Raw genomic sequence first — 26,256 nt, 5'->3', positions numbered from 1 at the left:
ATCTGCCAGAAACCTCAGAAAGTGCCTTCAACCACTTCTCTACCTACAGACAGCACCGACATCGCCTTTGCTTGAGGCTTGAGGTTTTGTCTGATTTGCTCCTTAGGACCTGAAAACAGGGAGATGCCCCTGGGCAGTGCCCTGCTGCCAGAAGGTGTCTTCAGGGCAGAGCTGAGCACAGAGCGGGGGGGATGCACTGACAGGGAGGAGAGTTGGCGACAGAGAAACAGCCCCCATCAGGGACAGCTCCAGGTAGCAGGGAGCCATGCCACCCCTCTGCATCCCTCTCTGCTCAGCTGCACAGGGAAGGAGAACAGTAATGGAATTTGAAACTGGACTCTTCCACGCTCACAAAAGTCCAGTTTCTTCTTCAAGTATGTTGTTAGTGATGTCATCCTGCAGCAGAGAGTGGTGTAAGCACAGGGCACCCGTGTGGTGACCAGGAGGTCACTCGCGGGCAGAGCCGCTCTCCTGATTCTGCACTGGGGGGCACAGGGAACCCTTTTGTCCCTCAGGGCTCACCAGTGTTCAGGCGGAGAGCAATGTGGAAGATGATGATTTCTGCCCCTTCAGAGAAAGTGCCCGCACTCAGCAGCACAAACCTGAGATCACCATAAGGAGCGGAACAAAGTTACACCAAAGAAAGAGAAGTAATTGGGGGGGGATTTTTTGGGAAACAAGCATAGGATTGGCTCAAAGAAGTCAATGTCTTCTCCTCTTTCAACAGTCCCCCATGCCCAGAGTGAACAAATGTCCAACAGCAGCTCCATCACCCAGTTCCTTCTCCTGGCATTCACGGACACCCAGGAGCTGCAGCTCTTGCACTTCTGGATATTCCTGGGCATCTACCTGGCTGCCCTCCTGGGCAATGGCCTCATCATCACCGCCGTAGCCTGTGATCACCACCTCCACACCCCCATGTACTTCTTCCTGCTCAACCTCTCCCTCCTGGGCTCCATTTCCACCACTGTTCCCAAAGCCATGACCAACTCCCTCTGGGACACCAGGGCCATTTCCTACTCGGGATGTGCTGCACAGGTCTTTTTTTTCTTTTTTGGTGCTACAGCAGTTTTATCTTCTCACCATCATGGCCTATGACCGCTACGTTACCATCTGCAAACCCCCGCACTACGGGACCCTCCTGGGCGGCAGAGCTTGTGTCCACATGGCAGCAGCTGCCTGGGGTGGTGGTTCACTCACTCCTGTGGTACACACTGCCAATACCTTTTCAATACCACTCTGCCAAGGCAATGCTGGGGACAGTTCTTCTGTGAAATCCCCCAGATCCTCAAGCTCTCCTGCTCAGATGCCTACCTCAGGGAAGTTTGGGTCATTGTGGTTAGTATCTGTGTAGAATTTGGGTGGTTTGTTTTCATCGTGCTGTCCTATGTGCAGATCTTCAGGGCTGTGCTGAGGATCCCCTCTGAGCAGGGCCGGCACAAAGCCTTCTCCACGTGCCTCCCTCACCTGGCTGTGGTCTCCCTGTTAATCAGCACTGGCACGTTTGCCTACCTGAAGCCTCCCTCCATTTCCTCCCTATCCCTGGATCTGGTGGTGGCAGTTCTGGACTCAGTGGTGCCTCCAGCTGTGAACCCTGTCATGTACAGCACGAAGAACAAGGAGCTCAAGGATGCAGTGTGGAGACTGGTGACCAGATGATTTTCAAAAGCAATAAACTGCTTTTCATCTTCTGCAAATCACTCATAATGTAACTCCTTACAGGCCAAGCCCATCTTCTGTAGTTTTTGTTGGTTTTGGTTGTGGGGTTGGGGTTTATTTGCTTTGTTTTACTTCACAGAATGTTGTCCCTAAAGATATGTCATTATTTGTGCCATTTTTAATTACGTGTCTATCCAACTTTGGTGTTACCCAGAGTCTGTGTAAATAAGGAGCTGTGCTGTCTGTGTGTTTAAACAAAACAATGAACCCCGCAGTGTCTTGTCTGAGATCCTTCCTTCGAGACCTTCTCTGGAGCTACAGGGGCAGTGCCTGTGTGCAGAGGTGGAGGGGAAAAGAGTCCCAGCACAGCAGCACTGCCAGGGAGCACCGGTGCTTGGTCTTTCCAGAGCTGCTCACTTTCCACTTCTACTCTGTCCTTCTCAGCTCTTGCACTGGTTAAGGCCTGAGTGCTCTGGCAGCTTGGTCACAGTCCTGCTGCGTGGTAGTCCTGTGACTGCAGGCAGGGACAGGCAATGGGCACTTCTGGGACAGAGCTGGCCTCCACAACAGCATTTCCATAAAGCAAGGTGATCTTCTCAGGGCACTGCCTGAAGGCTTAGGTCTTGTTCCAAAGCTGCTCTCAAGAACATGCCCAAGCAAGTGGCCCGCAGATGAAAACACCAGTGAACAGCTAAACAATGTGAGTGTGCAAGGTTGGGGCCTGCAGCAATGTCCTTGCACAGCCAGGCCTCCTGCGAGAGGCCTGAAGGACCAGCAGAGCAGGGCCTGCTCTGTGCCCGTGTTCGCTGGACACCCTGGGGAAGCTGCCCCAGGGCAATCATAATGGACGAGCCCCTCAAAAGCACCATTTCCAGCACTGGGCTCTCACCCCAGCCCAGAGAGGTCCTTTGTCCCTCCACGGAGGGACACCGAATGACTAGGTCAGAAGTCCCTGTTTGCATTGTAGGGATGAGACGTAAGCATGCACATCATGTATGTGAGGTGAGATGAACCCCAGTGAGCACAAATGCCACCGGCTATTCCCAGGGGTTCCATGAAGGCCTGAGAGACAGTGCCTTGAGGTCACTTCACATTGAGAGTAACTTTCCCTGGGAAACCAGGGAAATCCCTTGAATTGAGGTCCCTGTGTCCATTCTTCATGCCTTGGGCTATCTCAGATGGGTGCAGAGCAGGGTGATACACCGCAGGGCTGAGATGTCTCCTATCCTCTGGAGGAATTCAGAGAGACACTGTGACTCCTGCAGTGCACTGCCTCTGTGTGTAAAAGGGAAAGACTCTGTCTCTGACCACCCCTGTGCACATAAGGAGTGCACAAAGCCAGCTCAGATGTGGACACCTGACAGAATCTTGACATTTCTGTGGGTCACTCCAGGAACAACCCCCACTGTCCCAGTGACATTCATCTCAGGTGCCTTGGACAGGTTCATTGCAAGTGCTCCTGTCTGCTACGTCACCCTTGCCTGGGATTCTGGACTATGCCCTCAGAAGTGCCAGAAGCAATCAGAGAGGTTCTGGGGTCCTTGGAAAAGGCAGATGTCAAACCCATCTTCAAGAAGGGCAGGAGCAAGAATTGGGAGAATTACAGACTGGTCAGCCTACCTCCGTCCCTGGAAAGGTGATGGTGCACATCCTCCTGCAGCCATTTCCAGGCACTTGAAGGACAAGAAAGGGATTGCTGAACCAAAATGGTCCGGGGGAAAGAAGAGCATGTTGTGTACCTGGAATTTTGCAAGCCCTTGGACCTGGTCTCCCATGGTGTCCTTATAGCCAGATTGGTGCTATCTGGGCTGAAGAGGTGGATGTTATGAGGGGTGGGAAGTTGGCTGGATGATTAGGCCCAAATGCCATCAGTGGTACAAAGTCCTCCTAGAAGCCAGTCACTGTCGGCATCCCTCAGTGACCAACACTTGGGCCAACACTGTTGAACGTCTTTACTATCCCCCTGTATGATGTGACGGAGTGGACTTCCAGCTCCTTTGTGGATGATACAAAGCTGGGCAGAGGCCTTGAGCAACCTCGTCTAGTTCACTCTGCCTTGAGCATGAGAGTCGGACGAGATGATGTTCAGGGATCCCTTCCTGAGTTATTCTATGCTTCAGTGAATCTTTCCCTTGGAGAGATTTTTGAAGGCAGAATAGGCAGAGGAAGAAGAAAAAAAAAAGAGAGGCAGGAGATATGAAATGTGTCAACATAAATACAGCAGTTCCTGTGAAGAAAATTTCTCCACTCAAATCGTTGGTAGGAAATATATTTGATAGATTTGATCAAACAAGCATACTTTTATCTGGTCAGGTCCTGGGCCACAAGGAGAGTGATGGATGGGTATGGTATTATGAAGTCAGCTGTGTCTCAGAAACCCATAATCCAGTAGGAAGCACATGGCTGTGAAGGGGACTGTGAGGTCGGTTCTGTCTCTGGAGGCGATAGGCCAGCAGCAGGAACATGGCTGGGAATGTACCTCTGCCAAAGTACCCATAGGCCCTCTCCAGGAAAAGGGCTTGTATGCGAGTTGTCACGTCCATTCCACCTGCATCCATGATGCGACAGTAGCAGGCACGTGCCTTGGTCGTGTCCATCAGAGAAGCTGAAAGGCCAGCAGCAGTCATGTGGTTCAGAAGCTCATGGTGAGGTGTCACGAATGAGTGGTTTAGAGGCCGCTCAAAGAATCACTGTCAAAGGTGTTAGCAGAGAGTGATTTTAATAGAAAATTATAAAAGCGCAACTTAACAGAGTTCGATAGCGAGGTTCACTCTATCACTTACTACTCGGATGAAGCACACAAAGGAAAAGAGGATGGGAAGCTGAAAAGTCCTTGACTAGGGTAAACACTACCTAGCAACAACTAAACCATCGGTCTAAGGTTATCAACCTTATTCTCATACTAAATCCAAAACAGAGTACTATACCAGCCACTAGGAAGACAATTAACTCTATCCCAGCCAAAACCAGAACATCGTGTTAGAATTGAGTTGGAATGACTTATACAGAGGCTGAGGATGAAAAGGTTAAGGGAGACCCTCCTGTTGAGTCACGAGGTTCAGAGAAGACCCAGCTGGATCCAATCTTAGTCTCAGATTTGGACAACGGTTTATATCTAATACAAAAAAAGGGTAAAGAAACCCTCCCATTGAGTCACACGATTCAGAGTAGACCCGGCTGGATCCACCTCTAGTCCCAAACTTGGTCAACTGTTTATGTCTAAAGGATGATATGTGTTTAGCAGTAGTCTAAGGTTCATTCCCAATCTTAAGATAGATCATAAGATTTAAGCAAACTGTATTTGCTAGTAGGTACCTCCATCAATTCACACACGCACACATAGACACAAAAAATAGATAAATATACAAAGGTATACCTGTTAAAAATTCCCCTCGAGTTCAGTGAAATGCTCACGTCAAATGTCTTGGCATTTCTCAACGGGCAAAGGGTTGAGCCTCGAGGGGTGTTTCGGCCGAGCAGTGTTGCAGCCCAGGTCCCATGCCAGTCGTGACGGTCCTCTGAATATCGCAAACTTGAGAGTTCGCGAGCTCTGAGAAGCGTTCCACTCAGAGGGAGATTCTGGGCACAGCCCGCTGCCGTCCAGGAGAGCTCAGAGGGCCTCACTTGGGACCGCTGTTTATAGGGTCGCAAGATGATTGACTTCAGTCATCCGTCAAAACTCTCAGTGGTATCGTTCCACTTGAGCTATGACTCAGATAAGGGTATCAGAGGATGACAATTACCCTTGCCCTCGTCCTCCACTTGGGCCAGGCGGCGGAAGATTCTGGTACAATGAGTACATTCCCCAACCTCAGCTCCACAGGAGTTCCTGGTACAGTAAGGGGACGCTTCACCGCCTGACTCATTACACCAAGGCCAAGGTTTAATGGGAGTTTCTGAGATCGGGGAGCAGCCCAGGAAGGGGAGGGAAGGGGGAATGCACCACCACAGCCCTCAAACTCCTAAAACCCCCAAACAGGCACTCTCTCTAACTGAATTATCTCCGCCACTGTGGTTTTCCATTCTGTATCCCACTGTCCCTGTCCTCCTTACTGTTCATCTCTTGCGATCTCTATCCTGCCCCTAGCCCTTATTTCTCTCTCTCTCCTGCTCCCTCCCCCTCTTTCTGCTCTCTTCCTCTTTCCCTGCTGCTTCTTTCTCCACCTCTGTCCAGATCCCTGTCCTTTTTTTTCTCTTGCTGTCCTTCGGTCCTTTTTCTCTTTTCTGTCTTTCTGTCCCATGCCCTGTCCCACCCTTTCTCACTACCCGCCCTGTCCAGCTGGCTGTGCCTTCTTTCCTCTCTCTCTTGCTCTGTATTTTTCCTTTCTTCATCTCTCTGTCCCACTGCCCATCATAGCTGGCGTTGCCCTCCAATGGTGTCCTGTCCGCCGTTCCTTTTTTATCTCGCAGTCATTCTGGCCTGCTCCCTGTGTCCATTTTTTAATTCCTCCATCTCGGTCCTGCAGCCTGTCACTATTTTTTTCTTCTCCCATCCCTTTCTCTTGCTCCCAGTTGCTGTTTTTGTCTTTCCTTCCCTTTGTTCTGCTGCCCATCTCTGTTCCCCTTCTTGCTCCATCTCTCTGTCCTGCTCCCTGGCCCTCTAAGTCTCTCTCTGTTTCTCTGTCCTGCTCCCTGTCTCTCCTCCCCACTATTTTTCTGTCCTACTCCCTTTTCAGGTTCCCCCCCACCCCTCTCACTCTGTCCTGCTCCCTGTCGCTGCTATTTCTCACTCCATCTCTGTCCTGCAGCCCAGTGCTGTTTTTTCCTTCCATCTCTCTGTCCCACTGCCCAGCCCAGGTTCTTTTACCTCCTTCTGTGTCCTGCTCCCCGTCCCTTAGTTTTGCCTGTCTTTCCCTTTGTCCTGCCTCCCTGTGCCTTTCTTCTCTCTCTGTATCGCCCTGTCCTGCTCCCTGTCCTTGTCTTTCCCTGACAATCTGTGTCCTACTCCCTTTCCTTGTCTTTCCCTCTCTGCCTCCCGTCCTTCTTCCTACCTTTCTTTTTCTTCTCTCTCCCCCTCTGTTCCTGCTGCTTCTTTTTCCACCTCTGTCCTGCTCCCTGCCCCTTTTTTCCTCTCGCTGTCCCTCTGCCCTGCTTCCTGTCCCCATCTTTTCTGTCTTTATTTCTCTGTCCCGCTGCCTGTCCCATTGCTTCTTGTTATATCCTGCTGCCCCGTCCAGCTGGCTCTCCCTTTTATTTGTTCTCTCTTCCTCTTTCTGCTTCTCAGCCCTCTTTTCCTCTTCCCCTGTCTCTGTCCTCAAGCCCGTTGCTGATTTTTTTCCCCCTTCTTGGTCTCTTCATCAGGATCTGACCCTCTCTTTATTTCTCAGTCCCTTTGTCCTGCTCCCTGTCCTTCCTTCTCTCTCTCCATCTGGACGTCCTGCTCCCTGTCCCTGTCATTCTCTATCCCCCCCTTCCTTCTTCCTCTCCTTCCCCGCCACCATCTCTGTCCTTCTGTCCTGCTCCTTGACCCTACTTTTTCTTCCTCCATCTCTCCGCAGGGCTCCTCATCCCTATTTCTCTTGATTTCTCCACCTCTCTAGCCTTTCCCCTGTACCTTTCTTTCTCTCTCAGCTCCTCTATCTTTTCTCTCATCATATTTTTCTCTTTCTAGTCCACTGTCCTTCTCCCCGTCAACTTAAGCTGAGTGACCAGGTGTCCCTGGGCTCTGGTATTTCCTTAGCATTGCCCTAGGGAAGATCGGTGGTTTTAGGGCTAGGGATCATTTAGGAGCTGGTCTCCTTACGTAGGCAGCGGAGCTAGGCATAGTTAAAGCAGAGGTTGTTCTCAGCTGGTGCTCTGTGCGTCCTGTTGAAAGAGCAGGCTGTGGGCCTTATTTTGAAGGAAGGTTTCTTGTTCTGCGCTTATTGCTCCTCAGGACACTGCACAGAAGTGGTGGTGGGGTCTGGAGAGACAGATGGGACCTGCTGTGATTCCTAGTAAATGTGAACTTGAACGAGACCAGACTGACTGCATATGGTTTTCTTCCCAGCTCCAATTCCAACCTACTGCTCGGCGCTAATGAAAAAAGAGACCCTGAGCTGCAAATGAGCAGACAACGTCACTTACTGAGGTAACGGTGCAGTTGGTCTGTGATAAGGGATGTGTACTTGCATGACGGTGCTTTCATGAACATGCTCTGGTATTGCCACTTTAAAGCCCTTCCTTCTTCCGTGTCGCGAAATACTGATTTAGGATCCTGCCGGCTATGCCAATTTGTTGCGAGTGAGTGGTTTTGAGGCCACTTAAAGAATGAGTGGCAAAGGTATCAGCAAAAGGTGATTTTAATAGAAATTTGTAAAAGTGCGACTTAACAGAATTCAATGGCAAGGTTCACTCTATTACTCATTACATGGATTAAGTATACACAGGGAAAATCGCGTCAGAATTACGTTGGAATGATTGATAGAAAGACCAAGAACAAAAAGGGTAAGGAAGACCCTCCCGTTGAGTCACGAGGTTCAGACTAGACCCCCTTGCTTTCTAAACTCCTTCTCAGAGAGGAGTCCAGGTGCGGCTGGATCTACCCCTAGTCTCAGACTTGGGCAACGGTTTATGCCTAAGGGGTTCTATGTGTTTAGAGCAATTTAAAGTGTCCAGCAGCAATCTAAAGTTCATTTACAGTTTTAAGGTAGATCATAAGATTTTGACAGCACTTAATCATTGCCTAATTTAACAGTTACAAAGCAAGTTAATCAAGTTTACTGCAATTACTAAATTACAGATTATGCGTATCGTTAGTTATCTATATCAATACACACACACACACAATATAGATCTATTCACACGCAGGGGCCCATAGCTAGGTAAATTCATGAAAGACAAAGGCTTATAGCTACATAAAGATACCGGTTAAAAATTCCCCTCGAGTCTGTGAAATACTCACGTTAAATGCCTGGGCATTTCTCAGTGGGCGAAGGGGTGAGCCCCGAGGAGTGTCTCGGCCGAGGAGTGTTTCAGCCCAAGTTCCAGTTGTCCTCTGAACATCACAAACTGGAGAGTTTGTGAACTCTGAGAGGCGTCCCACTCAGGGGGAGGCTCTAGGCGCAGCCCGCTGCGGTCCAGGAGAACTCAAAGGGTCTCACTTGGGACCGCTGTTCATAGGTTTGCAAGACGATTGGCTTTAGTCATCAGTAAATTTCCATCTTGGCCACTATCCGAGATGGTCCGGGGTAGTAATTATGGTATTGCTCCACGGTAACCATGGTATTGTTCCACTTGAGCTATGACCCAGGTAGGGAACGCTTCAGGGCTGTCAGAGATGACAAATTATCCCCTGCTCTTGTTCCCTACCTTGATCAGGTAGCTGGTGTTCCTGGTGCCATCAGTGTCGCTCCCCACCTTAGCCATGCAAGAGTGCCTGCTACAGTCAAGGGACGCTCAGCTGCCCAACTCGTTACACAATGGCTAAGGCCTAACAGGAGTTCCTGAGATCCTAGAGTGGCCCAGGGAAGGGGGGAAATGCACCAGCACATTCTGGAAATTTTAAGATGGCATTTCTTATTCTGGGGTTCAGGCTGGAGTTGGACTTAATGTTGAACAGCTGATATCATGGACTCCATAAAATGTGAGAGAGAACCCTGCTTTTTTGTTGTTGTTTTCTAATGCTCTCTGAACTTTGGTAAGCAAAGGGAAGAGTGGTTGAAAGAGTCTGTTCTTTGAGAGTAACGTATTCCTGTAGCCTGCCTGTCTTTGTACGGTGAAGGGTTCCTACCTGCAGTACGATTTTGCTGAGCTGTAAGGCTGTATTGGCGTAGCGGAGGTAAGAAGTGTCGTCTTTGAAGGTAATGAAGCTGTAGCCAAACTAGTGGGAAAAGCTAGTTTCTTCCTAGAATGCTGCCTCACAAAAGTAGTAGCGAGTAAAGGCACTTGCAGTTGGCTTTTTTATGCAGTGTTCATCCAGAGCTTTGGGTATTGATTGATTTCTGGGAGGCAAGGCAGCAGGGAGGAAAGAAAACTGGGGCTTCTTCACTGTAGGCAGGGTTCGAGCCTTTGCGCTAGAACAGGTCTTTATTACAGTTTACAAACACAGAAGATGAGCTGTCTGTAAGGAAAGTTTCAGTAGAAGTAAGGCTAGATTTGCTGAGTTTGGTCCTCTATACCTGTTGCAAATAAGAGATGACTTGGCAGTGTTTACATCTCGGGTGCACGCTGGTGTGTTAATGCAGGCTGTTGAGGTCTTTTCAGGAGTACTTCTGGTCTGCAGGTCATGTGCGTGGGTGACACAAAGTCCCAGGATGAGCCAGCTCCTGCCGACAGTTTTAAGTCAGAGGATGTGACAGAGTGGAAACCATCTTTGTGGTGGACCCCTGTCGTGGTTTAACCCCAGTCGGCAACTAAGCACCACACAGCCGCTCGCTCCCCCTCCCCCTCGCCCCCGGTGGGATGGGGGAGAGACTCAGAAGAGCAAAAGTAAGAAAACTCATGGGTTGAGATAAGAACAGTTTAACACCTGAAATAAAAGATGATAATAATAACAACAACAACAACAACAACAACAACAACAACAACAACTTGTAATGAAAAGTAAAACAACGAGAGAGAGAGGAAGGGAGAGCGAGCATCCAAACTTGGGGCAAAAAACCACAAGTGATGCAACAGGTCACCGCCCGCTGACTGATGCCCAGCCAGTCCCTGAGCAGCAATTGCTACTCCCCGGCCAATTCTGCCCTGTTTATTTACTGCACAAGACATCATATGGTATGGAATATTCCGTTGGCCAGTTTAGGTCAACTATCCTGCCTATGCTCCCTCCCAGCTTCTTGTGCACCTGGCAGAGCACGGGAAGCTGAAAAGTCCTTGACTCATGGCAAGCGCTACTTAGCAACAACTAAAACATCAGTGTGTTATCAACATCATTCTCATGCTAAATCCAAACCACAGCAATATGCCAGCTACTAGGAAGAAAATTATCTCTATCCCAGCCGAAACCAGAACAACCCCAAACGTCAAAGGTGCGGATATGTTGCTGATGTCCCTCTGGCCCGGAGATGTGGGGAGTTTTGCTAACAGTCCGGTAAGGATTCTGTTTTCTGCTGGAATGGGTTTCCAGATGGATGTAACAAAGGATTGCCTTTCTGCTTGCTGTGGCTATCTGCAGAAGGGCCTTCCTGTTTGTTTGGGTTTACCAATGTGAGGGCTTTGGAGGAGAACTGGCGAAACCAGCTTTCTTTCTATGGAGATCGCTAGCATTTGTGTAGAAAAGTGGAGGTTTGCTCTGCTCAGACCGAGGAGCTACTGTTCATTTGTGCTCATTATTTTCTCAACTAAGTCTTTCCAGATCTTACAGGCTTGGGATCGTGACGTTGTAGTTGGAGTGCTCAAGTGGAAATGTTCGGTTTGCCATCGCAAATCATCCAAGTCCAGGCTCCCCCCAGGCCCTTCCCTCTGCAGCCCAGGTGAGAGCAGAGTTGGGAACTGCCCCATCTTACCAGAGGAGCAGAAACAAGAACCAAAGTCGCTGCTGCCTCCTTTCCTACTCACCTGCACTGCACAGTCTTCCCCAAGCTTGGGAAAAAGGCTCCTCCTCCAGCTACGGTAGGACTTTGTTAGCGGTTTGGTACGGCTGGAGCACAGGACAGGAGAGGCCATTTGCAGATCCAGACCCAAGTCAATCCAGGACAAAGGAGTTCCTAACAGATACGCGGGCAAGGCCAAAGGAAACATCCCGCCTGTGATAAGCCAAGGCTTTTGGAGAGGAGGGAGACGGTAAAATGAGAGGAGGAGTGCTTTAGTCCTGGAGAGGTGGTTGTTGCAGGAGGGTAAGAGAACCGCATAAGCGAAGCCTTTCAACAGGGAAAACCAGAGCACAAGTGAGAGGTTTGTGTGGCAGGCAGCAGGTTTGGTCTGAAAAAAAAAGACCTTGGTTTAGGTTTGGTGCGGTTTTTTTCCTCCTTTTCCCCAAAAGCCACGTTATTTTTACAGCGTGGGATGGCATGCATGTGAAACTCTGCCAGAGTGGCAGACGATTTTCAGATCAATGTGTTCAGGCATTTTCATTTTGACTCCTGGCCTGTCCTCCTTATTCACAAACTGCTGGTAGCTGCTGCTCATGTTTCTCCTGAAATATTTCACAACCTTCTCTATGAGCGAAGCACCACTCCCTGCTGATTCAGGACTTTTCCTTTAAGCTCTTTTGCCACTACCTCTTTTACGCCGATTCTCCCTTCTTCTAATTTCTGGGCTCAGCAAATCCCCATTTCAGATCCTCCAACACTGCCAGTGGATGCTGCTGTGGAGCTTCCAGCTGGGCTCGCTGCTCAGCTGGGCTCAGCTGCTCTCAACCCTGCAGCGATCCCTCTCTGGCTGCCGCGCACCAGCTCTCCACAACCCAGCACCTGCAGAAATGTCTCTCCCAGCACCAGCACTACTGTGCTCATTCTCTTCTTCAAAAACCTGCGCGGGTTCCCTTCCTCCCTCACTTCAGTTTGTGGGTTGCCTGTCTCCTCAGAAGACTCAGCAGGCGAACCCTCTGCCGCCCAGCTGTCCTCTGCGACTGCTCGTCACTTGTCACCTCTGTCACTGGGTGCAAGGACAGTGCAAAAACCAGGCGCTTTTGAAAGCTCCCTCAGTCTCTGCTGACGTTCAAACTCTGTCTCGCGGGCACTCTGAAAATACGCATTGAGACAGGACAAGCAGATCTCATGAAGGTCTGGCCCTGCAGGCTGGACATCCCCAGCCCCGCATCAGCCCGGTGATGCAGTAGCACAGATTATATCACCCAGGCTCCAGATGTCATAGTGCATTTCCGTGAGGATCCCGTGCTCTCCCCAAGGTCACCTGGCAGCTGACACCACAACCTCTCTTGCCGGATTTCTGCCTGCCCTCACCACTCCCCACGCTCAGTGACGGAGAGCAGAAGCCGCAGACAAGGTCGTCCTCATCCCTTCAACTGCTGGGTGAAGAACTGAGACTCGTCCTTCCTCGCCATAGTTTAGCATCAATGATGAGCTCCACTGTGCCTGATGGGAATTTCATCACTAGGCTTGAATTTTATTCTATAGGATGAGAAATAATTTCAGACTCTTCTTTATTAAGAGGGAGGACTGAAATGGTGGCAATCACCCTCCTTCCTCTCCCATTACAGGGTGCACAGAGCAAATGACCCATCCAGCTCTGAGGCAAGCACAAGCCAATTAGCCTTTAGATGCTCTTCCCTGCCTAGTGAAAGGGACATCTTTCATTAGATCTGGTGGCTCAAAGCCTGTCCAACCTGACCTTGAACAAATCCAATGGTGGGGAATCCACAGCTTCTCTGGGCAACCTGTTCCAGGGGTTACCCTCATCGTAAAAATGTTCTTTTACCAAGAGCATTGGCATTCTCTGGTAAGACAGAACTCGGATGGTACAGGACCAAGACCAAGTGGAGAAATTTTAACTGAAATAGAAAAAAAACAAAACTAAACAAACCAAAACTTGGCCGCTTTCAGGGAAGCCCGTTAGTAACTCTTCTGCTCTTTCCTCAGGTTTTGTAAGCATCTCCCAGCATGGATGGAGCCTGGGTGCGGCCCTACAGACCTCATCGCCCATGGGACCCTGTCATGGCCCAGTTCACCAGCCCTGCACCCAAATACTCAGTCCCAGCAACACCAGGTAAAATGAGGATCAGAGAGGTGTACGGCACGTTGAGGACACCCGTGGTAAAATCAGCTACAAACCCGTTTCCCTTTTCCCCACCCCTCCCTGCCCCCTTTTTCCTTACAAAGCTCTACTTTGCCGTGGCTGGGAGAGGGCTGCTTTTCTTGCAGCAAAAGCACCTGACTGTGCAGCATTTGCTGGTGATCCTCCCATCTGGGCTCCTGGGAAAGTGTGAAATCACCCAGGAGTTCTTTGCACTTGCTTCAAGTTAGCTTACCAACTGCTTGTAGAGCTCAAATACTTCATTATGACATAATATGGGTGATATTACAATTAATTAGCAAGTGCCTACATTGCTGTTTCAGGAAGTGTGGTGTGGTGGGTTGACCCTGCCCGGACGCAGGTGCCCACCCAGCCGCTCTACCACTCCCCCTCCTCAGCTGGACAGGGGAGAGAAAATATAATGAAAGGCTCGTGGGTTGAGATAAGGACGGGGAAATCACTCAGCAATTACCGTCACGGGCAAAACAGGCTCGACTCAGGGAAATTAATTTAGTTTATTGCCAGTCAAATCAGAGCAGGGTAATGAGAAATAAACCCAAATTTTCAAACACCTTCCCTCCACCCCTCCCTTCTTCCCAGGCTCAACTTCACTCCCCATTTTCTCTCCCTCCTCCCCCCGAGTGGCGCAGGAGGACGGGGAATGGGGGTTGCGATGAGTTCATCACTCATTGTCTCTGCCACTTCTTCCTCCGCACACTCTTCCCCTGCTCCAGCGTGGGGTCCCACCCACAGGAGACAGTCCTCCACGAACTTCTCCAAGGTGGGTCTTTCCCACAGGCTGCAGTTCTTCATGAACTGCTCCAGCGTGGGTCCCTTGCATGGGTGCAGTCCTTCGGGAATGGACTGTTCCAGCATGGGTCCCCCACGGGGTCACAAGTGCCACCAGCAAACCTGCTCCAGCATGGGCTCCTCTCTCCATGAGGCTCCTGCCAGGAACCTGCTCCAGCGCGGGCTTCCCATGGGGTGACAGCCTCCTTCGGGCATCCACCTGCTCTGGTGTGGGGTCCTCCTCGGGCTGCAGGTGGATATCTGCTCTGCTGTGGACCTCCATGGGCTGCAGGGCAACAGCCTGCCTCACCACGGTCTTCACCAGGGGCTGCAGGGGAAGGTCTACTCTGGCGCCTGGAGCATCTCCTCCCCCTTCTTCTTCACTGACCAACCCATGGGGTTTGGGGGTTTCCTTCACCTGTCCTGGCCCTGACTTATGGGGTTATGGGGTGCCCTGGCCCAGTCCTGGCCCTTTCCTGTGGGGGTTGGGGTGCCCTTTCCCTGCTGCTGCCGACATTTACTGGATTTTAGGGTGAACTGCCATGAACATCAGGGTTTGTGGTGGCTTTCCTCTCTCCTGGCATAGAACTGCAGAGTCTGGGGATGCCTGCCCCTGTCCTAGTCCTGACCCATGGGGTTTGGGGTTCTCTGCCTCTGCTCTTGCCATATGCAACTTCTTTCGGGAGTGGCCTATCCCTATCCTGCAGCTGACCCGTGGGGCTTGGGGTGCCCTGTCCCTGTCTGGTCCATGACCTCTGGAGTTTCGGGGTGCCCTGTCCCCATCTTGGCTCTTACCCATGGGGCTTGGGGTGCCCTGTCCCTGTCTGCTGCATGACCTGTGGGGTTTGGGGATGTCCTGCCAGTGTCCTGGACCCAGACCCATGGGGTTTAGGGCGTCCTGTCCCTGTCTCATTCATGACCTGTGAGGTTAGGAGGTGTCCTGTCTCAATCCTGGCCCTGACCACAGGGTTGGGGGTGCCCTGTCCCTGTCTGGTCCATGACCAGTGTGGTATGGGGGTGTCCTCCCCATGTCCTAGCACTGACCCATGGGGTTTGGTTAGACTGTCCCTGTCTGGTCCATGATTTGTGGACTTTGGGGGTCTCCTAACTGTATCTTGGCCCTGACCCATGGGATTTGGAGTGCCCTGTCTCTTTCTGGTCCATAACGTGCAAGGTATGGGTGTGCTCTGTCCCTGTCCTGGCCCTGACCCACTGTGTTTGGGGTGCCCTGTCCCTGTCCGGTCCTTGACCTGTGGGGTTAGGGGGGCTCCTTTCCCCATCCTGGTCCTGATGCCTGAGTTTGGGGTGTCTTGTCCATGTCTCATCCATGACTTGTGGGTGTTGCACATGTCCTGCCCGTGACCAGGCCCTGACCAACAGGATTTGGGGTGCCCTGTCCCTGTCTGGTCCGTGACCAGTATGGTTGGGAGGTGTCCTGTCCCCATCTTGGCCCTGACCCATAGGGTTTGAGGTGCCCTGTCCGTGTCTGGTCCATGACCTGTGGGGTTTGGGGGTATCCTGTCCCCATCCTGGTCCTGACCCATGGGGTGTGGGGTGCCCTGTCCGTGTCTGGTCCATGACCTCCGCACTTTGGAGGTGTCCTGTCCCCATACTAACCCTGATCCACAAGGTTTAGGGAGCCCAGTCCCTGTCTGGTCCATGACCTATGGGGTTTGGGGGTGTCCTGTCCTCATCCTGGCCCTGACGCATGGGGTTTGGCGTGCCCTGTCCCTGTCTACTCCATGACCTGTGGGGTTTTGGGCTTGTCCAGTCCATGTCCTGGCCCGGACCCATGGGGTTTGAGGTGCCCTTTCTCTGTGTGGTCCATGACCTGTGGGGTTTGGAGGTGTCCTGCAAGTGTCCTGGCCCTGAGCCACAGCGTTTGGGGTGCCCCGACCCTTTCTGGCCCATGCCCTGCGGGTTTTGCAGATACCCTGCCAGTGTCCCTCCACTGAGGGACAGCCATGGGGTTTGGGCTGCCCTGTCCCTGTCTGGTTCATGACATGTGGGGTATGGTGGTGTCCTGTCCCAATCCTAGCCTTTACACACGGGATTTGGGGTGGCCTGTCCCTGCCTTGTCCAGGATCTCTGTGGTTTGGGGGTGTCCTGCCCGTGTCCTTGCCCTGAGCAATGGGGTTTGGCGTTCCGGGTCCCTGTCTGGTCCATGACCTGTGGGGTTTGGGGGTGTCCAGCCCATGTCCTGGCCCTGACCCATGGGGTTTGGGGTGCCCTTTCTCTGTCCTGTCCATGACTTGTGGGGTTTGGGGATATCCTGCCCATATCCTTGCCCTGATCCATGGGGTTTGGGGTGCCCTGTCCCTGTCAGGTTCATGACCTGTGGTGTATGGAGTTGTCCTGTCCCCTTCCTGGTCCTTAGCACGGGATTTGGGGAGGCCTCTCCCTGTCTGGTCCATGAATTGTGGCGTTTGGGAGTCTCCTGCCAGTGTCCTAGCTGTGACCCACGTTTTTTAAGGTGCCCGGTCTCTATCTGGTCCATGGCCTGTGGGGTTTGGGGATATCCTGCCAGTGTCCTTGTGCTGAGCCATGGGGTTTGGGGTGTCCTGTCCCTGTCTGGTCCATGACCTGTGGGGTTTGGGGGTGTCCTGAACGTGTCTTGGCCCTTACGCACGGGGTTTGGGGTGGCCTATCCCTGTCAGGTCCATGACCTGCCGGGTTTGGGGGAGTCCTGCCCATATCCTTGCCCTGAACCATGGGGTTTGTGATTCCGGGTCCCTGTCTGGTCCATGACATGTGGGGTTTGGGCTTGTCCAGCCCATGTCGTGGCTCTGACCCATGGGGTTTTGGTTGCACTTTCTCGGTCTGGTCCATGACCTGTGGGGTTTGGGAGTGTCCTGCCAGTGTCCTAGCTGCGACCCACGTGTGTTGGGGTGTCCTGTCCCTGTCTGGTCTATGACCTGTGGGTTTCGGAGGTGTCCTGCACGTGTCTTGGCCCTGAGCCACGGGGTTTGGGGTGCCCTGTCCCTGTCTGGTTCATGACCTGTGGTTTCTTGAGGTCTTGTCTCCCCATTGTGGCCCTTACACACGGGGTTTGGGGTGCCGGGTGCCTGTCTGGTCCATGACCTGTGGGGTTTGGGCTTGTCCAGCCCATGTTGTGGCTCTGATCCATTGGGTTTGGGGTGTCCTTTCTTTGTCTGCTCCATGACCTGTGGGGTTTGTGAGTGTCCTGCCAGTGTCGTAGCTGCGACCCACGTGTGTTGGGATGTCCTGTCCCTGTCTGGTCCATGACCTGTGGGTTTCGGACGTGTTCTGCACGTGTCTTGGCCCTGAGACTCGGGGTTTGGGGTGCCCTGTCCCTTTCTGGTTCATGACCTGTGGTGTGTTGAGGTCTCCTGTCCCCATTGTAGCCCTTACGCATGGGGTTTGGGGAGGCCCATCCCTGTCTGGTCCATGACCTGTGAGAGGTGGGGTTGTCCTGCCCATATCCTTGCCCTGACCCACAGGGTTTGGATGTCCTGTCCCTGTCTGGTCCATGACCTGTGGGCTTGGGGATGTCCTGCCCATGTCCTGGCCCTGAGCCACAGGGTTTGGGATTCACTGTCCCTGTCTGATGCATGACCTGTGGGTTTTGAGCTTGTCCAGCCCATGTCGTGGCTCTGACCCATGGGGTTTGGGGTGCCCTTTCTCTGTCTGTCCATGACCTGTGGGCTTTGGGAGTGTCCTGCCAGTGTCCTTGCTGTGACCCACGTGTTTTGGGGTGCCCTGTCCCTGTCTAGACCATGACCTGTGGTGTTTGGGGTGTCCTGCACGTGTCTTGGCCCTGAGACTCGGGGTTTGGGGTGCCCTGTCCCTGTCTGGTCCATGACCTGTGGTGTGTGGAGGTCTCCGGTCACCATCGTGGCCCTTACGCACGGTGTTTGGGGTGGCCCGTTCCTGTCTGGTCCATGACCTTTGAGGTTTGGGGTTGCCTGGCCCATATCCTTGTCCTGATCCACGGGGTTTGTGGTTCCGGGTGCCTGTCTGCTCCATGACCTTTTGGCTTTTGGCTTGTCCAGCCCATGTCATGGCTCTGACCCATGGGGTTTGGGGTGCCCTTTCTCTGTCAGTCCATGACCTGTGGGGTTTGGGGGTGTCCTGCCAGTGTCCTTGCTGTGACCCACGTGTTTTGGGGTGTCCTGTCCCTTTCTATTCCATGGCCTGTGGGGTTTGGGGATATCCTGCCAGTGTCCTTGCGCTGAGCCATGGGGTTTTGGGTGTCCTGTCCCTGTCTGGTCCACGACGTGTGGGGTTTGGGAGTGTCCAGCCCATGTCCTGGCCCTGACCCAGGGGATTTGGGGTTCCAGGCCCCTCTCTGGTCCATGACCTGTGGGGTTTGGGGATGTCCAGCCCATTTCCTGGCCCAGAGCCACGGGGTTTGGGGTTGCCTTTCTCTGTCTGTCCATGACCTGTGGGGTTTGGGAGTGTCCTGCCAGTGTCCAAGCTGTTACCGATGAGTTTTGGGGTGTCCTGTCCCTGTCTGGTTCATGACCCGTGGGGTTTGGGAGTGTCCTGCACGTGTCTTGGCCCTGAGCCTCGGGGTTTGGGGTGCCCTGTCCCTGTCTGTTTCATGACCTCTGGTGTGTTGAGGTATCCTGTCACCATCGTGGCCCTTATGCACGGGGTTTGGGGTAGCCTGTCTCTGTCTGTTCCATGGCTTGTGGGGTTTGGGGATGTCCTGCCCATGTCCTGGCCCTGACCAACGGGGTTTGTGGTTCCGGGTGCCTGTCTGGTCCATGTCCTTTGGGGTTTGAGTATGTCCAGCCCATGTCCTGGCTCTGACCCATAGAGTTTGGGGTGCCCTTTCTCTGTCTGGTCCATGACTTGTGGGGCTTGGGAATGTCCTGCCAGTGTCCTACCTGTGACCTCTTTTGGGGTGTTCTGTCCCTGTCTGGTCCATGACCTGTGGGGTTTGGCCATGTCTTGCCCACGTCCTGGCCCTGATCCACGGGGTTTGGGGTTCCCTGTCCCTGTCTGGTCCATGACTCTGGGGTTTGGGGGTGTCCAGCCCATGTCCTGGCCCTAACTCACAGGGTTTTGGGTTCCGGATCCCTGTCTGGTCCATGACCTGTGGGGTTTGGGAGTGTTCTGCCAGTGTCCTAGCTGCGATCTATGTGTGTTGGGGTGTACTGTCCCTGTCTGGTCCATGACCTGTGGGTTTCGGAGGCGTCCTGCACGTATCTTGGCCCTCAGCCAAGGGGTTTCGCATGCCCTGTCCCTTTCTGGTTCATGACCTGTGGTGTGTTGAGGTCTCCTGTCCCCATCGTGGCCCTTACGCACGGGGTTTGGGGTGGCCCGTCCCTGTCTGGTCCATGACCTGTGAGGTTTGGGGGAGTCCTGCCCATATCCTTGCCCTTACCCATTGGGTTTGAGGTTCCAGGTCCCTGTCTGGTCCATGACCTTTGCGGTTCAGGGATGTCCAGTCCATGTCCTGGCCCTGACTCACGTGTTTTGGGGTGCCCTGTCTCTGTCTGGTCCATGACCTGTGGGGTTTGGGCTTGTCCAGCCCATGTCATGGCTATGACCCATGGGGTTTGGGGTGCCCTTTCTCTGTCTGGTCCATGACCTGTGGTGTTTGGGGGTGTCCTGCACATTTCTTGGTCCTTACGCACTGTGTTTGGGGTGGTCCGTCCCTGTCTGGTCCATGACCTGTGGGTTTTGCTGGTTTCCTTTCCATATCCTTGCCGTGACCCATGGGGTTAGGGCTTCCAGGTCCCTGTCTGTTCCATGACCTGTGGGGTTTGGAGATATCCTACCCATGTCCTGGCCCTGACCCACAGGGCTGGGGTGCCCGGTCTCTTTGTGGTCTGTGACCTGTGTGGCTTGGGAGTATCCCGCCAGTATCCTAGCCATGACCCATGGGTTTTTGGGGTGCCCTTTCCCTCTCTGGTCCATGACCTGTGGGGTTTGGGGATGTCCTGTCCCCATCCTGGCCCTGACCCACAGGTTATAGTGCCCTGTCCCATTCTGGTCCATGATCTGTGGTGTTTGGAGGTGTCCTGTCCCTGTTATAGCCCTGACCCATGGCGTTTGCGGTGCCCTGTCCCTGTGTGGTCCATGACCTATAGGATTCGTAGGTTTTCTGTCCCCATCCTGACCCTGATGCACTGGGTTTGAGGTGCCCTTTCCCTGTCTGGTTGATGACCTTTGGGCTTTTGAGGTGTCCTGTCCCCATACTGGCCCTTGCCCACAGGTTTTGGGTGACCTGTCCCTGTCTGGTCCCTGATCTGTCGGGTTTGGAGGTGTCCTGGCCATGCCTTGGCCCTGATCCACGTCTTGGCCCTGATCCACAGGGTTTGGGGTGCCCTTTCTCTGTCTGGTCCATGACCTGTGGAGTTTGGGGGTGTTCTGCCTATGTCCTGGCCCTGACCCATAGGTTTGGGGTGCCCTGTCCTTTTCTGGTCCATGACCTGTTTGGTTTGGGCATGTCCTGCCCATATCCTGGCCCTGACACATAGGGTTTGGGGGTGCCCTGTCCCTCTCATGGTCCATGACCTGTGGGGTTTGGTCGTGTCCTGCCCGTGTCCTGGTCCTGAGCCACGGGTTTTGGGGTGCCCTGTCCCAGCCTGGTCCATGTCCTATGGGGTTTGGAGGTCTCCTCTCCCCATCCTGGCCCTGACCCATGGGATTTAGGATGCCCTCTCCCACTCTCGCCCTTGACCTGTGGGGTTTGGGGGTGTCCTCCCCCTGTCCTTGCCCTGACACATGGGGTTTGGGGTTCCCTGTCCCAGTCTGGTCCATGTCCTATGGGGTTTGGAGGTCTCCTCTCCCCATCCTGGCCCTGACCATGGGGTTTGGGATGCCCTCTCCTTCTGTCATCCTTGACCTGTGGGGTTTGGGGGTGTCCTGCCCCTGTCCTTGCCCTGACACATGGGGTTTGGGAGTTCCCTGTCCTTGTGCTGGCCCTGATCCACTGCGTTTGGGGTGCCCTGTCCCTGTCTGGTCCATGACCTGTGGGGTTCGCAGATGTCCTGCCCCTGTCCTGGACCTGACCGGCAGCGTTTGTGGGTACTCTGCCCCTTTCCTGACCCTGAACCACGGGGTCCATAGCTTCCCATTTAGGGCCTGAACACACCCTTTGGAGTGTGGCAGGATGAAACATCAATTTCTGTATGTCCAAACAAAAATATGTCCAAAAAATTGTTATTTTTTGCACCACAGTTTTTTTATTTTTTCCAAATTGACAGCGAATTTTAAACCTCATTATTCACCTATTTTACTACCAACCTCCTGTCGCTTCCGCCCCCCCAAGGATTTTTATCAACAGATCAAAAATTTTTGTCTCGTTTGTCATAATGTGGGCCAGTAAAAAAGATAAAAACCTGGTGCTGGCGAGCAAGGAGTTGCACTTTTCTGGGACTGGCATGGGGCCCGCACCGAGGCTTTGCTGCTTGACTCTGTAATTAAGGCTGTGAAATTTAAGGACGATCTTTTAACCGCTCGCTGCCCACCACCCAACATTAATTTTACTATTTTTGAATAGCAAAACCCAGTGGTTTTAGGTTGGAGCTGACCACAGTTGTCAGAGCAGGGCTGCATATCCCTGCCCCATCCTGGCGGGACCCAGGCGATAGCAGTTTTGAGGGATCTCACCCCAAAAATATGGTTTCGGGCCATGTTTTTGTCCCGACCCAGTGAAATAAATATGGGAAAATATTTGGCAGAAACATTTTTCCTTGGAGATGCTCCTTTTCTCCTTGTCACTGCCTTCCCCTCAGGCTTGCTAAAACCTATCCCTCTGTACCCCAAATCCTTGAGAGGACTCTGTCCCCTTGGGGTGTCCCCTTTGGGGACCCCCCCGGCCCTTTTTGGTGCCCCCCATATGCCTATGTGCCCCTTTGGATGCCCCCCCAGGCTCCTTTGGGTGTCCCCTGCCTCCCTCTTGGGTGTCCCCCAGTCCCCTTAGGGTGCCCCCCCGTCTCCTCCATGCCCCTTTGGGTACCCCCGGCCCTCTTTGGGTACCCCCCGCCTTCATGTCCCTCCATGCCACTGTGTGCCCCCCGGAGCCCCCCAGTCGTCTCTCAGTGCCTTTTGGGGCCCCTCGGAACCTTTCCCCTCCCTGCCACCCCTCACCACTCCCCCCCATTGCCCCCCAGTCCCCAAGGTCTCCTCATCCTCCTTAAGGGCCACTGGCCAGCGCTGGCCCCGTGCCCCAAACCTGATGGGCGTCCCCAGCTGCTGCTGCAATGGAAGAGACGTGAGTGCCCCCGGGGTTCCCGCTGTACCCCCCCCCCACCGCTGGCACCCCCCTGAAGCCCCACTCTTTCCCCCAGGGTGCCCTCGGTGGAAGCCTACGAAGCGGCCATGGTGCTGAGTGGGGTGGGGGACGCGCTTGGGTACCGGGGGGGCCGCTGGGAGTACTGCACCTCGGGACCCCAGATCCACGCTGAGCTGGCCGAGCTAGGGGGGTTGGAGGCCATCACCCTCAAGCCCCCCGAGTGGCCTGTCAGTGATGACACCGTCCTCCACCTCGCAACCGCCGAGGGCCTGGCCACAGGTGGGGGGCGCGCGGGGCAGCAGGGGGTCTCCATTGCACCCCACAGACACAGGGGAGAGTCCCCGGGGGATGGCGTCCCCATTGTACCCCAGGCCCATATTGTTCTGGGGGGGGGTGGGGTGTCCCTGTTATACCCCTGGGCTGCATGCGGGTTCCCTGGGGGGGGGGGGGTTTGGGGGTCCCTGTTATATGGCTTGGGCTGCATGGTGGGGGTCGGGGGGGTGGTGTTGGGGGTTCCTATTTTACCCCTGGGCTGTATGAGGGTGTCCCTGGGGAGGTTTGGGGGTCACTATTATAGCTCTGAGCTGCTTAGGGGGGTTCCTGAGGGGGTTTGGGGGTCCCCATTATACCCCTGGCCCAAACTGGAGGGTCCCTGGGGCGGGCTTTTGGGGGTCCCTGGCCAGCCCTGGAGGGGGTTTGGGGGCATCCTAATTCCACCCCCCCTTTTAGGGGCTCCAGTGAGGCTCCCTATTCCCCCCACCAAAAAACTGGGGGGGGTCCCCATTTCCCCTCGGAAGGATCCTATTTCTCCCCAGTTTGTGGGAATTTGCGTTCCCTTTCCTCCCATCTTGGGTGCTTGGGGGGGCCTGTTTCCTCTTCCTAATTTGGGGGACCTGGGGGGGCGTGATTACCCCTTTCCCACCCAATTTGGGGTGCTCAAGAGGATTCCCTATTTCTCCCGAGTTTTGGGGTGTTTGTGGATGTTGTCCCACTTCTCCTCCTGTTGCGGGGGCTGCATGGGGGATGTCACCCTTCCCCTCCAGTTTTGGAGCCCGTGGGTAGCGTCCCCTTTTCCCTTCAGTTTTGAGGCATCCATGGGGGGGTGTCACCCTTCCCCTCTAGTTTTGGGTGGGCCATGGGGGGTTTCCCCTTTTCCCTCCACTTTTGGGGGTCCCCGGGGGGTGTCCTCCTTCCCCTTCAGTTTTGGGTCGTCTATGGGGCGGTGCTCCCTTTCCCCAGCATTTGGGGGGGGTGCAATGGGGGGGTCTTCCCCTTCAGTTTTGGGGGGGGTGTGGGGCCACTCCCTCCCCTCCAGTTTGGGTGGCCCAGGGGGGTCCTCACTAACCCCCCCCTCCAGGCCTGGAGGGGGAACCCCTCCTGCAGGAGCTGGCTCGCCGCTACGTGGCCGCCATGGGTGACATGGAGGGCCGCAAGCCAGGGCCCACCAGCATCCTGGGTGAGCGGGGTTCGAGGGTCTGGGGGGAGCCAGGGGGTGTCAGGGGGTCTCACGCCCCCGCCCCCCGCCCCCCCAGGCACCTCGCAGCTGCGACCTGGGGAGCCCGAGGGCTATCGCATCCCCTTCAACCCCACCGGCACCGGCTGCGGGGCCGCAATGCGTAGCCTGGCCATCGGCCTCAGGTAGGGACGGGGACACAGGAAAGGACAGCAGCGGGGGAGGGGGACGTGGGGGGACACGTGGGGAGGGGGAAGGTGTCGGAGCTGAGGGGATGGGGACAGGATGGGGACGGGGACAGGATGGGGACGGGGACATGGGAGAGTCAGAGCTGGTGGGATGGGGAGATGGAGGGGATGGGGGAATGGGAGTGTCAGAGCAGGGAGAATGGGGACACGGGGGTGTTGGGGACATGGAGGGGACAGGGACACAGAGGGGACAGGGACACAGAGGGGACAGGAACAGGAGTGTCAGAGCTGGGGCAATGGGGACATTTGGATTTCAGATCTGGAGGGGATGGGGACATGGTGGGGAGGGGGACATGGGGGAACAGGGACACCGAGTGTCAGAGCTGGAGGGATGGGGACATAGGGGGATGGGGACATGGGGCTGTTGGGTAATGGGGTGTCAGGGCCATAGGGGAGTCAGGGATGGGGACATGGGGGTGTCGGAGCTGGAGGGATGGGGACATGGTGGGGAGGGGGACATGGGGGAACAGGGACATAGGGGGATGGGGACATGGGGCTGTTGGGTAATGGGGTGTCAGGGCCATAGGGGAGTCAGGGATGGGGACATGGGGGTGTCAGAGCTGGAGGGATGGGGACATAGGGGGATGGGGACATGGGGCTGTTGGGTAATGGGGTGTCAGGGCCATAGGGGAGTCAGGGCTGGGGACATGGGGTGTCGGAGCTGGAGGGATGGGGACATGGTGGGGAGGGGGACATGGGGCTGTTGGGTAATGGGGTGTCAGGGCCATAGGGGAGTCAGGGACGGGGACATGGGGGTGTCAGAGCTGGAGGGAGGGGGACATAGTGGGGATGGGGACATGGGGCTGTCGGGTAATGGGGTGTCAGGGCCATAGGGGAGTCAGGGACGGGGACATGGGGGTGTCGGAGCTGGAGGGATGGGGACATGGTGGGGAGGGGGACATGGGGGAACAGGGACATAGGGGGATGGGGACATGGGGCTGTTGGGTAATGGGGTGTCAGGGCCATAGGGGAGTCGGGGATGTGGACATGGGGGTGTCGGAACTGGAGGGATGGGGACATAGGGGGATGGGGACACAGGGGACGGGGACAAGGGGGTGTCAGGGCTGGAGGAACGAGGCACAAGGGTGTCAGGGCTGGGGACATGGGGGTGTCAGAGCTGGAAGGAACAGGGACATGGAGGGGACAGGATAGGGACACAAGGCTGTCAGACCTGGGGAGGGTGGGGACACGGGGAGACAGGGACAAGGGGGGGGGTGGAAATGGGGATGGGGACCCGTGGGTGTCAGAGGTTGGGGGATAGGGGCATGAGGGTGTCAGAGCTGGAGGGGAGGGGACATGAGGTGACAAGGATGGGGTAACAGGGACATAGGGGTGTAAGAGGTGGGGGAATGGGGACACAGAGGGGGATGGGGACACGGGGTTGTTGGAGCTGGAGGGGACAAGGACCAGGGGTTGGGGATACAGTGGTGCTGGAGCTGGGAGGCTGGGGACAATGGGGATGGGGGCGCTGGGGATGTCTGAGCTGGGGGAGTGGGGATGGGGAGCCCTAGGGGACAGAGAACATGAGGACAGCGATAGGGAGGAGGGGACACAGGGGTCACAGAGCAGATGAGAGGGGGACGTGGAGGTGGCGGGGCCAGGGGGGATGACAGCAGTGACAAGGACAGCAGGGACAAGGGTGGTGGGGTGGGGATAGGGACAAGGCTGGGGATACAGGGACAGGGAGGGGACGGGGACGGGGCTGACGCCAATGCAGGTACCCGCATGTCTGGGAGCTGCCGACGCTGATCCGGGTGAGCATCGAGAGTGGGCGCATGACCCACCACCACCCCACCGGTGGGTGCCAGGCGTGGGGGGACAGGGGAGGAGGGGACACTGGAGCCCCCCCTGAAACCCCTGTCCCCACAGGGTACCTCGGGGCACTGGCGGTGGCCCTCTTTGGGGCGATGGGGGCTCGGGGGGAGCCCCCAGAGCGCTGGGGGGTCGAGCTGCTGCGGGTCCTGCCCCTTGCATGGGACTACGTGGAGGGTGCTGGGGTGGCTGTGGAGGACAACGCTGCCGCCTGGCCCTTCTTCGGGGATGCTTGGCACCGGTGAGGGGGTACTGGGAGGGTTCTGTGGGGTCACTGGGAGAACTGGGAGGGGTTGGTGGGGATACTGGGAGGGGCTCAGGGGGTCACTGGTGTCACTGGTGCCCACAAGGCTCTCTCCCCGTCCTGGCAGCGCACCACACTGGTGTCAGTGGTGTCACTGCTCTGCCCCAGTGCCTGGATGTGCCCAGTGTCCCCTGCCCCACTGTCACGCCCAGTCTGTCCGCAG

The 26,256-nt window shown here is 55.0% G+C and overlaps 1 protein-coding gene and 1 pseudogene across 1 annotated transcript; both read left to right on the top strand.

The window, feature by feature from the left end:
- Positions 1 to 750: 750 nt before the first annotated feature.
- On the top strand, positions 751 to 1,659 carry LOC142076264 (olfactory receptor 14A16-like; annotated as a pseudogene).
- Positions 1,660 to 22,244: 20,585 nt separating this feature from the next.
- LOC142076293 (ADP-ribosylhydrolase ARH1-like) lies at positions 22,245 to 26,034 on the top strand. The gene is made up of 6 exons (XM_075138644.1): positions 22,245 to 22,255; positions 22,332 to 22,555; positions 23,634 to 23,732; positions 23,809 to 23,914; positions 25,695 to 25,774; positions 25,847 to 26,034. Exons 1-6 carry the CDS (start codon positions 22,245 to 22,247, stop codon positions 26,032 to 26,034), a joined length of 708 nt encoding a protein of 235 aa, XP_074994745.1.
- Positions 26,035 to 26,256: the final 222 nt, after the last annotated feature.

This window comes from Calonectris borealis, unplaced genomic scaffold (genome assembly GCF_964195595.1).
Source record: "Calonectris borealis unplaced genomic scaffold, bCalBor7.hap1.2 HAP1_SCAFFOLD_40, whole genome shotgun sequence".
NCBI classification, from domain to species: domain Eukaryota; kingdom Metazoa; phylum Chordata; class Aves; order Procellariiformes; family Procellariidae; genus Calonectris; species Calonectris borealis.
This window is presented reverse-complemented; position numbering and strand designations above follow the sequence as displayed.